Source organism: Phalangium opilio, unplaced genomic scaffold (genome assembly GCF_054372755.1).
Source record: "Phalangium opilio isolate 3A_F unplaced genomic scaffold, DU_Popi_V2 ptg000113l_1, whole genome shotgun sequence".
NCBI classification, from domain to species: domain Eukaryota; kingdom Metazoa; phylum Arthropoda; class Arachnida; order Opiliones; family Phalangiidae; genus Phalangium; species Phalangium opilio.
This window is the reverse complement of record NW_028324209.1, coordinates 8,721,687-8,738,277: the sequence shown is the minus strand read 5'-3', so window position 1 is coordinate 8,738,277 and position 16,591 is coordinate 8,721,687. Positions and strand designations below refer to the sequence as shown.

The window sequence follows — 16,591 nt, the reverse complement described above, 5'->3', positions numbered from 1 at the left end:
TATGATTTTTACACTTGGTTAAACTGAATTGTGTAATAGATCACTTCGACATATCTTAGAGGGAAAGACACGGGGGTAAAACTTTGCCTTCCATCTCGCTCGATGGAAAGATCATAAATGGAGCAGAGACGGCGAGGGGTCAACCCCTGTATGTCCCGATACTGAGGATTGACATCTCTTTTTTTTTACGTAGAAAGGGTCTATAGCAGTTGTACGACGGACAATGGTAATAATAATAATAATAATTAAGGCTTTATTTACTGGAACAATCACTAAGAAACATTCTATTTACACGGTTCTATGCCATGAAGTTTCTATGGTGCGCAAGCAGTAGGGGCGTGCATGATATTCGTAATTTTTTGATTTTCTTTGTTGTAATTATTAACTTAAGCGCGGTCGTAGCCTGAAAATTCTGACTTGGTTATTTTGCAAAATAGCCTACGTTCACCGAGTCGCGTGATCCACGACGCTGTGGCTCGACTCTGCTACTTAGTCTGTATATCTGTATCTATATCTGTAACGGTTTTTAAAGGAATATGGGATTTTAAACTTGTCGCTGCGAATCTTCCTATAGTAAATGTAGTATTTTTAGTATCCCCAGAGACCTCTGGTAGCATTTGGTAGAAAAGTTTTCAAGGCGAGGAATGCTCACAAAAACAATTACTATTTGCTGACGAATACCTTAAAAAGTAATTCACACAGAATTCTCGAGCAGCTTAACGCGTAATTGAGTGGGCTCTTGCCTTGGTGACGAGGCCAGCGAGAGACAAGGCATGAGAATAGCACAAGGCGACAAGGCGTACTTCTATCAAGGGGGTATTCAACTATACATCCTCCTTCTTCGTATTTGGCGCAGCAGAGGCTAAAGCAGACTACCCTAAATGGTTTTGTCATTGTTACGTGTACTCGTGTATGTATTTTCCACACGAAAACTCTTAAAAGTGATAATAAATGTAGTTATAAAATGTTTTCGGGGAATGGAATTGTGCTCGAAAACCCGAGATAAGTAAATTTTTCAAATTATTGAGAGGGAAAAAATTTACTACCAGTAAAGTAAGTTTATTCAATGGAATAGGGTGATGGAACATTACTTTCTTAAACATGTAAGTTTTATTAAAAAAAAGTTTCAATATCTGCGCATTCAGTCAAGTGATTAACCTTGTTCTTATCGATACTTTTTAGGTCTTGATTAAATCCAAGACGCGTTTTGATTAATATCTGTTACTTCAGTCTTAATATTAATTAAAATTGTTTAAAAACCTTAGGAGAGAAAACGTTTTAGCGCGTTGTACTTTCATTAGTTAAAGCTTTTGAACTGACCAAGCATCTATTACATAACTTCAATCCTCACTGCTTGAGCTGTAATCGCTAATCTAGCTTAATTAGCTGTAATCGTCAATCTAGCTTAATTAGCTGTAATCGTCAATCTAGCTTAATTAGCTGTAATCGTCAATCTAGCTTAATTAGCTGTAATCGTCAATCTAGCTTAATTACCTGTAATCGTCAATCTAGCTTAATTACCTGTATTCGTTAATCTAGCTTAATTACCTGTAATCGTTAATCTAGCTTAATTATCTGTAATCATTAATCTAGCTTAATTACCTGTAATCGTTAATCTAGTTTAGTTACGAAAAAATCATTCAGTTTTTGCAACGAAAGAGAATAAAATCAGATAAAAGTCCTTGGTAAAACAGCGTAAGTGCAAGAGTGGCTTTCTTCTCGGCTTTATCCCCGGTAAAACGACGTAAGTCCAACAGTACATATAGGCTGCAACAACTTAAGTCAAAGCCAGACTAAAAAACATGAAATTTAGCACTTAAACTTAATTTTTCTCAAAAAGCTTAAAAATGGTCCTAGAAAAAGGTTTATATTTTGATATAAAACCGTTCCCAAATGTAAAAAACGAATATTTCATTTCAAAATTTGAGAAAAACTCCATGTTATTTCTATGAGAAAATTTAACTTTTTCACCAAAAACACTGACTAATTTTATGCAAATGAAAACCACCCTTAGCAACTTTATTTTTTATAAAATAAACTAATGGGTGGATCTTTTTGAAATTTTAACCACATTTTGAGGGCCCGATTTATAGTTCTGTGGAAGTTTTTCGAATCAATTAATACAATACAAAAAGACTACATCCAAACAAAAACCCTCCTTATACATTAAGAGCAGTATGAAGTCTTATCTAAGAGAAGTACCGCTCTCCTAGAATATAACCAGAGTTACGAGCTTCCAAAACTTAGTGTAATGTTAATCCTATGGAGGAGGCAAAGTACCTACAAGCACCTAAAAGTACCTACAAGCACCCACAAGTACCTACAAGTACCCACAAGTACCTACAAGCACCCACAAGTACCTACAAGTACCTACAAGTAACCACAAGTACCTACAAGTACCTACAAGTAACCACAAGTACCTACAAGTACCTACAAGCACCCAGAAGTACCCTCAAGTACCTACAAGCACCCACAAGTACCCACAAGTACCTACAAGTACCTACAAGCACCCACAAGTAACCACAAGCACCCACAAGTACCTACAAGCACTCACAAGTACCTACAAGCACTCACAAGTACCTACTAGCACCCACAAGTACCTACTAGCACCTACAAGTACCCACAAGTACCTACTAGCACCCACAAGTACCCACAAGTACCTACAAGTACCTACAAGTACCTACAAGTACCTACAAGTACCCACAAGTACCTACAAGTACCCACAAGTAACCACAAGCACCTACAAGTACCCACAAGCACCTACAAGTACCCACAAGTGCCTACAAGTACCTACAAGCACCCACAAGTACCTACAAGCACCCACAAGTACCTACTAGCACCCACAAGTACCTACTAGCACCCACAAGTACCTACAAGTAACCACAAGTACCTACAAGCACCCACAAGAAAACGCAAGTACCTACAAGCACCCACAAGTACCCACAAGTACCTACAAGTAACCGCAAGTACCTTAAAGTACCCGCAAGCACCCACAAGTACCCACAAGTACCTACAAGTACCTACAAGCACCCACAAGTAACCACAAGCACCCACAAGTACCTACAAGCACTCACAAGTACCTACAAGCACTCACAAGTACCTACTAGCACTCACAAGTACCTACTAGCACCCACAAGTACCTACTAGCACCTACAAGCACCCACAAGTACCTACAAGCACCCACAAGCACCCACAAGTACCCACAAGCACCCACAAGTACCTACTAGCACCCACAAGTACCTACAAGTACCCACAAGTACCTACAAGTACCCACAAGTACCTACAAGTACCCACAAGTACCTACAAGTACCTACAAGTACCTACAAGTACCCACAAGTACCTACAAGTACCCACAAGTAACCACAAGCACCTACAAGTACCCACAAGTGCCTACAAGTACCTACAAGCACCCACAAGTACCTACAAGCACCCACAAGTACCTACAAGCACCCACAAGTACCTACAAGCACCCACAAGTACCTACAAGCACCCACAAGTACCTACTAGCACCCACAAGTACCTACTAGCACCCACAAGTACCTACAAGTAACCACAAGTACCTACAAGCACCCACAAGAAAACACAAGTACCTACAAGCACCCACAAGTACCCACAAGTACCTACAAGTAACCGCAAGTACCTTAAAGTACCCACAAGCACCCACAAGTACCTACAAGTACCCACAAGTAACCACAAGTATATACAAGTACCCACAAGTACCTACAAGTACCCACAAGTACATACAAGTACCCACAAGTACCTACAAGCACCCACAAGTACCTACAAACACCCACAAGTACCTACAAACACCCACAAGTACCTACAAACACCCACAAGTACCTACAAACACCCACAAGTACCTACAAACACCCACAAACACCCACAAGTACCAACAAGTACCCACAAGTACCAACAAGTACCCACAAGTACCTACAAGTACCCACAAGTACCTACAAGCACCCACAAGTACCTACAAGCACCCACAAGTACCTACAAGCACCCTCAAGTACCTACAAGCACCCACAAGTACCTACAAGCACCCACTAGTACCCACAAGTACCTACAAGCACCCACAAGCACCTACAAGTACCCACAAGCACCTACAAGTACCCAAAAGTATCCACAAGCACCTACAAGAACCCACAAGTACCCACAAGCACCTACAAGTATCCACAAGCACCTACAAGTATCCACAAGCACCCACAAGCACCTAACAGCACCCGGACAAAGCACCTACAAGAGCTCAAACGCCATGTTTTTCTTGCTTAACTACCAGTCGTAGGTAATCTTGTTAACTTAATATATATGTGTGGGGTACTTTTCCAACTTAACTTGTTAGCTAACACAAGCTTAGGTTCTCTTGTTTTTTTACCACTACGAAAATTGGACCAAATAGCCTTAACCGTGCTAACATCATAAACTGATTATTATTCATGCTACAATATCGCAGATTGGAATGGTTTTGAAAATATGAAATTAAACATACTTCAACTTAAATCTAATTAATGAAAATTGGAAAGCGGAAAATCTAAATACCAGGCTTTCGTTTAAAACCGTTTTCAAGTCAATCAAACGAATAGTTATTGCATTACGGCTACCACAAAATGGTCATCTGTAAAATATTTTCCCATGTTATTTCTATGGGAAAATTTCGAGGTTTTCGTCAAAATGTCTGATTATTTTTATGGAAATGAAAACCACCCTTAGCAACTTTATTTTTTATAAAATAAACTATTAAATGTATCTCTTTGAAATTTCACCCACATATTCAGGGTCCGAATTGTAGTTCTGTGGAATTTTTTCAAAACAGTTAATACGATACAAAAAATGTTATAACCAATCAAAAAACCATCCTTATACATTAAAGTCAGTATGAAGTCTTATCTAAGAGAGCTATCGCTCTCCTAGAATAGGCCATTCCAACCAAAAGGCATTAAGAAGAAACAATCGGATTATTATGAGGCAACTATACGTTGAAAAAGGCCAACATTGGTCTCGCTGATATTTCCTAATAAAACAGTGTATAAATGCTAAAATATCGCAGATTGGGGTATTTTTAAAATTTAAAATTAAACATACTTAAAATTAATTTTTCTCAAAAACCTTAAAAATGGTCCTAGAAAAAGGTTTAAATTTTGATATAAAACCGTTCCCAAACGTAACAAACGAATATTTCATTTCAAAAGGGTTGCGACAAAATGGCTAAATTTGAAAAAAACTCCATGTTATTTCTATGGGAAAATTTAACTTTTTCACCAAAAGGGCTGAATCATTTTATGCAAATGAAAACCACCCTTAGCAACTTTATTTTTTATAAAATAAACTAATGAGTGGATCTTTTTGAAATTTTAACCACATATTGAGGGCCCGAATTGTAGTTCTGTGGAATTTTTTCAAAGCAGTTAATACGATACAAAAAAAGTTATAACCAATCAAAAAACCATCCTTATACATTGAAGTCGGTATGAGGTCTTATCTAAGAGAGCTATCGCTCTCATAGAATTAGCAATCATTGTCTTTCAGTTTGGTTATTTAAATTAAAGAGTGGTCATCCGTGTAACACAAATAATCATAACTTGTTTAGGGTGGGCGGTCCTTGTGTCAAAATATCATAGATGTTAGTCATTTTCGACTCAAAATTGACAGTAGAACGCACTCTACTTTAGTCCTACCACCCTTTTTTAATGTTCACCCTACTGTATATTCTTTATTTCAAATATAAATATAATTATAATATTAGCTTAGTCAGCTAAGTCCATGTTGCTTGGTAGATCTGTTATAAAAAGGGGAAAACTTCTCTGAACAACAAAAAATAATTATTGATTTTTTTTGGCGTCTCTCTCTCTGGACGTAGCGCGAATTTCTGAATTTCATCACTGTTTTTTATTTGGTTAAGCCTTTGTATCTTTATAGGCCTAGTAAAACCAGGGTTAAATACAAAGTACCTCTGATATTGAGTAACGGTTGAATTTTGTTTTCGTTCTTTTTGCTTGGTGATAGGTGAAAGTAGAAATTTGGGTCAGAATGTCAAGTTTGAATGAAAATTCTACTGTATTACCTCCATCCCGATATATTTTATCCCCAAGCACAAATGGGTCAAAATTTTAATTCGCTTTTTGTACAAAATACATTACCTTAAAGGGGTAGTAGTAGTAATAACTAACACCTTGCTACAATGAAACCGTTTGGAAAATGGAAAAAAGGGGCGGGGACTACGTCAATCTTATCTTTCATCTAATAGAGCTTTTCGTAAATTTTGTATTGTTATCAGTTCATTGGAAATGAGATTCGGAATTTCTGTTTAGTTTATCTGCTTACAGTCACGTGACATTCATTGATCAATCACTAACTACTCCAGGTAATAGTTAGGCTGCTACTTAAAAACATTTGTTCATGACACGCCCCTATACTTACGCCTTTGTACATCCTCACTGAACTTTGTCGTCACTATTGCCGAATAGCAAACTTCCGGTACTATTGAGGGCTTTGTTAAAAGTTGCACAGGGTTCAATACAAACCTGGAAAACTCAGGGAAATAAATAAATAATAATAATAATAAAAACACATTGACAACTCGGAGATTTTTCGAATTTTTTAGTAAAATTGACGGAATTTAGGGTTCAATTTGTGAGGTTTTAGTAAGTTTGCTCAGAAGGGGTTGCTTCAACTAAAAAAAAAACAATTCCCGTTTTTATTACTCCATATATGGAAAAAAAAACTTGGAAAACTCAGTGAAAAGTTGTAAGAACCCTGTTGCGATTTGTTTTAATTACTAGATATTTACTGCATTTAATACCATATATAATTTGTTTCAAACACCCCCCCCCCCCCTTCAAAAAAGGAAAAAAGCGAGGGTTAGGTTTTGGGGTGCTGCTATCCCTTTAATATAAAAACACCTGAAATTTTCGGTCCTTTTTAACAGCCCCTTCTTAAAGAAAAGTACGATATTTTAAAGAAATATTTCGGATAGATTTGGAGTGCTTTCAATCATAACAATAGTTTTGATTTTGAAATCGTGTGTAAACATTTCAACCTTTAATGCGTTTGCGTTTTTGTTTTTTTTTTTTAAATTTGCATTGAAGTGTTGTTGTCTTTTAAGAAAGGGTTGAATTGGCTGTTGGGTAATTTTTATTTTTTTATTTCTTTTTTCTTTTGGATTTTAAATCGGTTTTGTTTTTACAAGGGTTCGTACGTGTATAGTACATAAGGAACAGAGTAGACCAGGAATTTTCATGGGAAAATTGGTTTAGATTAAAAGACTCAAGGGAATATCAGAGAAAATCTTTATTCTAGAAATATAATTTTATTTTTATTTTTCGGGACTTGTTAATAATTGGAATAGCTAGCAAATAACGCTACTAAAATCGTTACGAAGATAATGGTATGGACTACTACAGATCCATTCGCTAAATCGATTACTTAATGCTTCGAATTATCGATAAATAAATATAATAAATATAATAAAAACCTTTTCGTTTAATTCTGTGCTAAACCGAAGCAATCAAGTTTTTAAACTTATTGTCTGTACTGTTTGTAGTAAGCTGTCGTTACATTATTTTGCGTGGATCTTTTACGATTTTAGCTGCATTGTACTGTACTTTTCAAAGTTATTATCGAACGGTGGTAAAGATTACTTAGTATATGCAATGTTAAGCTTAATATTTTCGTTCTTTTTTTGTTTAATTGCAGAATCTAGAAGACCGGGAGAGAAAGCAGCAAATGCAGAAAGAGTCGTTGCTGCGCGAACAAAGGTACCTGAGGAGGAAACTGGACCATATGGGAATCCAGGTGGACACGCACAAGAGGAGGAGTGTCAGCGAATGCAGCTCCTCAACATCCACGTCCACCAACTCCAGCACATCTGAAACTGGTAGGACAAAATTAACTTTTCTTTTTGCCAATCTCTCCATCCCATTTTTACAATATCACGAGTGACCACTAAATATTGCGCGAAAGTATTCATTCAATGAGGAAGTAATGCATTTAATTAACTTAAGTGATAAAATTACGACGCGTTAAGTATCATAGGGGATGTTGAAAAAAAAAATTATTTTATCACCTGCCCAAATATTAAAAGGCTCTATTTGTTAATAATCTTTCGAGTGCCTTGGAAAGCCACTTAAAATTTTGGACGTAAAACGGGTTTTAATATAACTTCTAAGACCCTGAAAGACTATATTCAAGGAGCCCTTGTATCCTACGAGTTCAACCTAAGATCACTGTCTCTTTGGAAGTCCGTTCCTCCATAGAGGATGTACAGTAGAGGAGGAGACACTTTAGCCCTTACCATTACTTGGAATATTTTGCCAAACTTTTACTATTCATTTCCGGTTTTTTCCCCCAATTGCCTTCTGTACAAGACCTATTATTGGTTGAAAAATGTCGTCCGCTTTACTGTATATCCTCTATGGAGGCGGGGAGTCGGTGATATTTAAGCAAAGATAGTTACGTGTCTAGCTCTAAAAAAATTAACAGGATCTGAATACAATAACTGTCTACTCCTCCATTGTATATCCTCTATGTTGGTAGCGAGAAAACTTCACTCAGGGTCCACTTATTAATCAAATAGAGCCTTTTCGTTTTGGTATCAAACTGATTAAGTACAAAATTTTAATGAAAACGGTTATGTCCCGCGAACTGTGCTACTTCAACCACTAAGTGAATCTAACAAAATTGTCATCTTTTTGTTACCCCCTTCACACAACCAACAACGTTTCGAAAAAACATAAAAACCAAAAAAAAAAACCGACAACAAATATATACAAAACACACAAAATACAAATTGTTACACGAAATTCAAGACGAAGTTGACATTCTTGGATACAACAGTGTTCATAGTGATACGGACGACCATTCTAGTGTTCAGAGCTTGAACAGTGATGGCGGTGTGGCCATAAGCACCAAACGGCTCTCGCTCGCGGAGAATGCGTAATATACTTGATTTTTTTTTTTTTTCAAATTTTTTTTCTCGGAGAAAAATACAACAAAAATACAAAAAAGACAATAAGACAATGAAACTTTAAAACAAAACAAAAAAAACAACCAGCAACAATAATGAGAGATAAACAAAAAATAAACCAAAACATAAAAACCTCCCCCTCACCCCTCATTCGACAAAAAAAACGCAAAAAAACAAAACAACAAAATTAACTCTGAAATGTGTGGATTTATCTAGTGGTCTGATTATACTAAAAACAATTTTTTTTTTTTTTTTTTTTTTTTGGTATTTAATTTTTTTTAAAAAAATTCAAAACTATTCACTTCTCCCCCAAAAATGGCAATACGATAATTTCTGACCCGCCAAAAATTAATATTAATATAATTAAACAATAATTTTAATTCGATTGAATAAATTTTAGGGATAATCGGGTATAAGAATTTTTTTTTAAGTATTATTGAAAATTTTTACGTCTAAAAAATGCGTAGCACCGGTTTTTGACGTCGAAATTTATGGTATTAGACTCATTTTTGAAAATATCCTTAAACCCCTAAATTTTCAATTTTATTTTTGGGTATATTTTTTTAATTTAAAATATGGTTTAGTTGTCAATTATTTTTTTCAATATTCTTTTGGAAAAATATTGTCTGCCAACTTTCTCAAACAAAAACAAAAAAATAAAACTTCTGGCAATAACTAAACATTCCCCGCTTTAAATAAACAAACACAAACAAACCTACTATACGAACGTCTTATAATTAATATTTTATTTAATTTAGTTTAAAAGAATATGAAAATATTTACAATTAAACCATATTTTAATTATTATTTTTATTTAGTTTCAAAATTTTTTAATAATACCGGTAATTCAAATTTATTGTTATTATAATATTATTATATATTATTAGCATGAATAAATTTATTAATAAAGACCCTATAGACCACATTTTTTCCTAAAAAAACAACTAATAATTAATAAATAAACATCTTCAATGACATCAAAAAAAAAACAACAAAAACTTAAATGTTTCATATTGAATCATAAGTGTTTAGCTTTAAATGAACTCAAACCCCAAACCCCCATTAAAATAATTAGATAAATTAAAAGAGAATAAATAAATTATATTTACCATATTAATTTTAATTGACAATCTCAAAAAAAATTAAATAAAATGAATTAAATTAACGTTTTTGGATATTAATTCCAAAAGCAATATTGCAATGATTTAAAAAATCCCCCTTCCCTACGATACCCCTTTTTGCCCATCATCAAAAAAATACAAAAAAAAGAGAAAAACATTAAATTTTAGACTAAAAAAATGTAAATAAAATAAAATAAACATTTTGGGGACTTTTTTAAAAATACTGCCTGTTCGTATATTGCAAAAGAGTCCATCCCAAAAATTAAAAAAAAAAAAGAAAATACAAAGTTATAATAATGTCCATAAAAAAAAACAAAAACAAAAAATTAAAATAAATTTTATCCCCGTGGTTTTTGTGAAGAGAGAAAAAAAATACAAAATATAAATAATTATGTCCCCCTCCTTAGTCCCCCCCCCCCCCTTTATGGAAAGAAAAAAAATACAAAAAAATCTCCTGCCAATTTAAAACCTTCTAAATTTAACTGTTTTTTGAAAAAATGTGGATATTTAAGTGTGCCTGTGGAATTTAAAGTGTTATGCAAGATGAAAAACAACCTGAAAAAAAAAATTATACTTCGAAAGCCCACCGGATTTAAGCACTGGTCCTTTTAAAAAAATTATATATTTTTTTTTCTCGGAAAATAATTTGGATTGTGTTAAGCCTAAAAGCTAAGCCTAATTTTGTTAAGACAGCTATACTAAAGCCTACCTTACCTACCACTGAAATTGGAATTTTTGTCACCCATTTTTTTGGGCTTCGTATTTCGTGTCGTTTCTCAGTTTTTCTTCTATTTTTAATAACCTTTTAAATGGGGGAAAGAAATTTTTTTTTCTTAATTAATATTTTTCTTAATTAAGCTTTTAGGTGGATAGCCTTAGCTTATTAAAACTGCTTGATTGTTCCTCTCGGTGTATCGGTAAATGTATTTTAAAATTACCAGTTTTTTTAATTATTTTTAATTAAAATGGATCTGAAATAAATAAATAATTAAAGAATTGATTGCATTTTTTTAATTCACCCAAAAATATTTAATAAATTAATATACACTGATACGCTAGTCTGAAACTCTTAATAATTCTTAATAAAAAATAATTAAAAACTGGTAATCGTATAAAATTAATCGTTACCTAATCTCTTTTTTTGTTATTTTTCTCTGGAAAAAAATTGTTTTTGAAATTTATTTCTTTAAAAAAAAGAAAAAAAATATCTTATTTATTTTAAAACAAATAATATCTTTTGTTACTATTTTGTTTCGTCGATAATTCCCCCTAATTTTTTTTAAACTACATTAAAAAGATTATATTTAAAAAATTTTAATTAAAAAAGGCCACGGGTATAAAGGAAAACAAAAAAAAATTAATAAACTTTATTGTTTCATTGATTAACTTCGGCTCGATAATAAATTACTTGTCGTTGAATAATTGCGATATATATATTATTAAATTGCCAAAAAAAAACTACTAAAATATAGAAGAAATTTGAATTTTAAAAATTTCGTTTATATTTGAAAAAAAAAAAAATATGGATGGTGGATACTTGCGCCCCGTGAATTGTTTTAATGTTTTACATTATTATATAGTGTACAATTTTATAACTATGCTTGGCGTGAAAGGTTCAGGGTATTTTTTATTCCAAAGAGCTTGTAAAATAATTAATATTTTAAATTGGAACTATGTACCTACCTACAATAATAAAGAATATATGAATAATTAAGTTTCCTACGCGTTAAGCCTTTGTCTCCAACGGATGACGTCAGTGTCTATAAGCTCTAGCTCCTCCCTGACGTCACATGATACGCGGCGGCGTTTGAAAACATAATGGGTCGTAACTTCTTTAATATTGTAGATAGATACCTAGTTCCAATTTGAATTATTAATTATTTCATATTTTCTTTCGAATAAAAAAGATGTAAGATATATAAATTAATCAGTCATCAATTTTAAATGCGCTAAAAAATTAATTAAGTTTAAAAACCTCCTTAGAACTTTGGCAATCAATATTTACGCTGCTTGCAAGCGAAACCAATCTAGGGGGCAGTTAGTATCTACCATCCTGTTTAAAACAAGAAAACCGAATTGAAATTAAGAGATACTTAAAAATTTATTACAAGTAATGCAAAAAAATAAATAAATTAATAAATGCTGAAAATATTAAAAAAATTCAGATGATATCACTGATGGGGTACCAATATACATATATGAGAAAAACAAAACGTTAAATCCATCCAAAATTAATAAACAAACATAAAAGATAAAAAAAAATACAAATTAAAACATTACCATGAAAAACAAAAAAAAAAAAAAATTAAATCAAAGATTTTTTCAAAATTGTGATAACAAAGAAAACAAAATAACATTTATAATAATTTCATCTTTATTTTGAGGCTCAAAATTTCTAGTTTGATTTCAATAACTCCCTCCCATCCCCCTCCTCTCTCTCTCTCCCCTCCATTTTTATATTATGGAAATACACACCCGTAATATATATGGTTTAAAGTTAATTAAATTAAATTAAATTAATTTAGTTTTAAACTAAGCGACACTGATAATGGATTTAAGAATAATATTAAACCAGAATTAACGTTACCTGAACTTAAAATATATAAAATGTGCGCGAAACAAATGAATTAAATCGAACAAGGCGTGAATATTGGGGTTTACCATAAATACATGAATTAATTTTAATGTCCCATAAATTACTTGCTCTTTATCGGATTATCGGTATAGCTTCAAGAGCTTTAAAATGATCCCTAGATAGTCAAAATTCGACCATAATTACTCCGGTAAATTTCTATTATCTTCAACCGTCGTGATGACGTGGTTTCACTATTTATGGTCCGATTTTGACCATCTTGCGCTTAATTTAAAGCTCTAAGTCATTTATGGGGTTTTAAATATTATATATTTATGGTAATCTTAGAATTATGTAACTTTATATAGGCCTGTTTTATCAATGGTTAGGATAAAGGTTTTAGAGAGTTAACCCTTTTTACTATATTAGTATGTAAGAAAAAAATAACGTCGATTTGAAATCATTGTCTTATACAGAATTAACTACTAAAACAAAAGGGCACAGCGTAGAGCGTATGAACTAGCTTTTTCTCTTCCCCATTAATAATGATTTGAAGTTTTAGTTGTAAATTATGTAATTTTTTTTTTCATTGAAGCCCCCCCCCCTATTTGAAATCACGTCTATGTATGTACATTGTTCTGTAATTACCAATTTTATTGAGCTCTTTATGTTGAGAATGTGTATCTGTCATTTGGGAAAAACTTGCGCGCTGGAGTCCCCATTTCTCCAAACGAACGTTAATTTTTAGTTACCGATCAGATTGACATTATTATCGATAAATAATGACGTAGCCTTTGACTTCATTGTATAGAGCTCACTCTGGGCTTTAATATGAGCCCAAGATCGTCGAAATCGGATAAAAATTAAGCGAGATGGAAGAATTTAAAAATTTTTCCTCCGCCATTTTGGATCTCAATTGATATTGACGCAATATTAAGCCTGTGACGTCATACGTTGTCGGCTCAAGTTAAAATCTTCAATAACTCCTTTATTTATTGACCGAATTTGAAGTTCTTGGGCTGAAATTAAAGCTCTTTTTGACCTCAATCCAAATATCTCCTACGTTTTGACGAATAATTCAATCCTGATTAAAACTAACAGGGTATAACAATAAAAAGGGGCGTGTCTCACTTATGACGTCGTAACTAATACTGACGTTACGCTATAAACCATTATAATTTTAATTAATTTAAATTAAATTAAATTAAAATTTTCGCTATGACACCAGACGAAAGTAAATTTACATTAATAGGCTCTTCGTGAACATTCTCACTTCGAAACAAAAATTAATACCAATGAATAAAAAAAAACAAGTTTAAGTGTGTTTAAATTTAATGTATGTGTGTCAATATGTTCCCCCCCCCCTTCCCTCCCCCGAAAAATTTTTAATCTATGAGAGACGTTTTCGCCATATCTGTATGAGACCTAGATGAGACGTAACTTTAATAAAGATAAAGGGGCTTTTTCATTGCAAAGTTAATAAGAAAAAACGAAAAAAAAATTAATAAAATCGTTAAAAAATGGAAGAAAAAAATCCACAAATCTCCCAATGTACAGAAAAAAAAGTTTTTTTTTTTTCAAATAGATGTCTTTCAGAGAAATACTGTACATATTTCATGTACCTAATATTGTTTTTCTTTTTTTTTTCTTAAAATAAATAATATTTCCTATAAAAAAAACACTTGTAATTTTTTTCGGTAACCCTGGGAAATAACCTGTTTATAATTGATTAGTTTTAGTTATTAATTGTAAACAGTTACGAGTAAATTAGAAATATTTTATCATCTTACTTAAAGGGATACACCGGACTAGAATATTTTATTTTTTAATCGAAGTAGCTTGTAAAATAATGAATATATTAATTGAAACCATGTTTCTATCTACAATATTAAAGAAGATACGAGCAATTAAGTTAAATGGATGGCACTACGCGTTAGGCTTCCCCTCAGCGTACTGGGAAGTAGCCCTATTGGACGCCTAGTACCAGCTGACTGATTCCTCCAATAGATATATTCCCAGTGCCTCGCGGGAAAGCCTAAAGAAAAAATTCTAGCCCGGAGCTGAGTATGTATTCCTTTAAACTTAAACTTTCTTTTACATTTTTGAAGCTTGCTTATCTCCGGGTGTGAATATGAAATTATCTTTCTTACAAGGTTAACCAGTCACCTTAAAAATTAACCGAAAATTACTTCATTTGGTTAAACGAATAGAAGAAGAAATAAATAAATAAATAAATTAGTTATTTCTAATTTTAAAAATACCATAACTTAAGAAAAATGTTTAACAACCTCGTGAAAACCATATTAAATATAGAGGTTTCTCTGTTTTGTTTAATGAGCGACTCGGAAAATGTTTCTCGTGTTTCTTTTGTTTGCGAAATAAGAGAAAACCCGGGAAATAACGCGATACGCAGGAATTTATTTTAATTCCTCCATTTGTAATAAACCGTGAAATAATTTACGCAAAATGCTAGGTAATTTCTACGAGGTCATTTTTTTAACGTTTGATTCGCATTTCGTGAACTGGCAACCATGTTTCCGGAAGTGCATGAAAAACTTAATAGACCTAATTGCTAAGTCGTTGGTGTAGCATTAATTTAGAGTTCGTCTGCTAGGAATTCAGGTAACTTAGGTTAAAATGATTGGCCCGGGGTAATTAGCGTTCAATTAAAATATTTATTATTCATAAACTGCACTACACAACACTTGTCTTAAAATATGGAACTACGTTAATTAACTTAAGAGCCTAAGACTTGGTAATTCATAAATGGATTTTAGTGCGTTCAGTAACAAGAACCGATCACGTATAATTATAATTTTCACTAAATTCCTCGCCACACTCTCAACATGGTCAAGTACTTCGTCATTCTTTGCAATCAAAAACGACCTGGCAACACTGGTGGAACAACTATTAGTGGAAACTATGTATTTATAATACCAATGTATATTCAGTAAGTAAGGCTAAATGAATATGTTGACAAAAATAGTCAATTCGTTGTAAGTAAATTTACCTTGGTTAATTGGCGACCAGTCAACAATTTAGGACTTTTTGCGTTAGTAAAATATTGGCGAGGGTATTTTCATGGGAAAATTGAGTGAATTCATGTAGAGGACTATTAACTGGTAACGGTACTAGTGACTTTGAATACACCTTAGCCTGCTTGGCGCTCGTTTAATGTTGGATAGTAGTCAAAAATATTGATTTGACCCCCTACCTCGCCAAGCTCTTGAACGTTTTCCCTTGCCAAAAAGTAAATAGGCTTTTATCGCGTGTTAAAAGTACGTTTGGGACTTTGGGGGATTCCAAGGTAATAATCTATTGGCTAGCGCTTACAATTCCATGGATGTATGTATATTAATGTCTGCCGCCGTTACTAGAAGCCAGAAACTTGAAGTTAATAAGCTCTTAATTCCCCCCTTCTCCCGAGACGCCTGGATTGAAATTAAAGAGCTAAAAACCGAAGAAATTAGAAAATAAGGCTTCATACGGCTTTAATTTATATATTTTAAAGGGATATACAATGCCTTTCGTAGGTAGGGTCAAGAACTACATTTTGAAGTAGTAGTGTTAGAATTTCCTGGAGTAGTGATTGGGGACTGTCACGTGCAGGGCCGTCTATAGAGTTTGCGGGCCCCGGAGAAAATGATGGAATCGTGGGTCCCCATTAAGACAGCGTTACAGTTACAGGTAGCCCTGGCCCCCTGGTACGGGCTTTTTATATATTATAGTTTTGGCGTCCCCTTGGTTAACATGAACTAATCAAAACTCGATATTATTTCTTGGCTATTACCAAGCTGTGCCTTCGCTACCACGCTTTGACGTCACCATCCTGGCAAAATTACAATTTAATTTAAAATAATATTAATTAACTTGCTAAAATTCATTCCGGTTTACCTAAAAAAATAGTCGCTTTAAATTATGAACTTCTGATGAGTGTAT

At 33.2% G+C, this 16,591-nt stretch overlaps 1 protein-coding gene across 1 annotated transcript in view; it reads left to right on the top strand.

Annotated features, from left to right (window-relative positions):
• LOC149623777 (max dimerization protein 1-like) overlaps positions 1–13,987 on the top strand; it is a 34,187-nt gene extending 20,200 nt beyond the window's left edge. Inside the window, exons 6-7 of the mRNA XM_089853048.1 lie at positions 7,690–7,870; positions 8,802–13,987. Of these exons, the coding sequence (XP_089709174.1) occupies positions 7,690–7,870; positions 8,802–8,932 (312 nt within the window). The 3' untranslated portion in view covers positions 8,933–13,987. The remainder of the gene's footprint in view (positions 1–7,689; positions 7,871–8,801) is intronic.
• Positions 13,988–16,591: the final 2,604 nt, after the last annotated feature.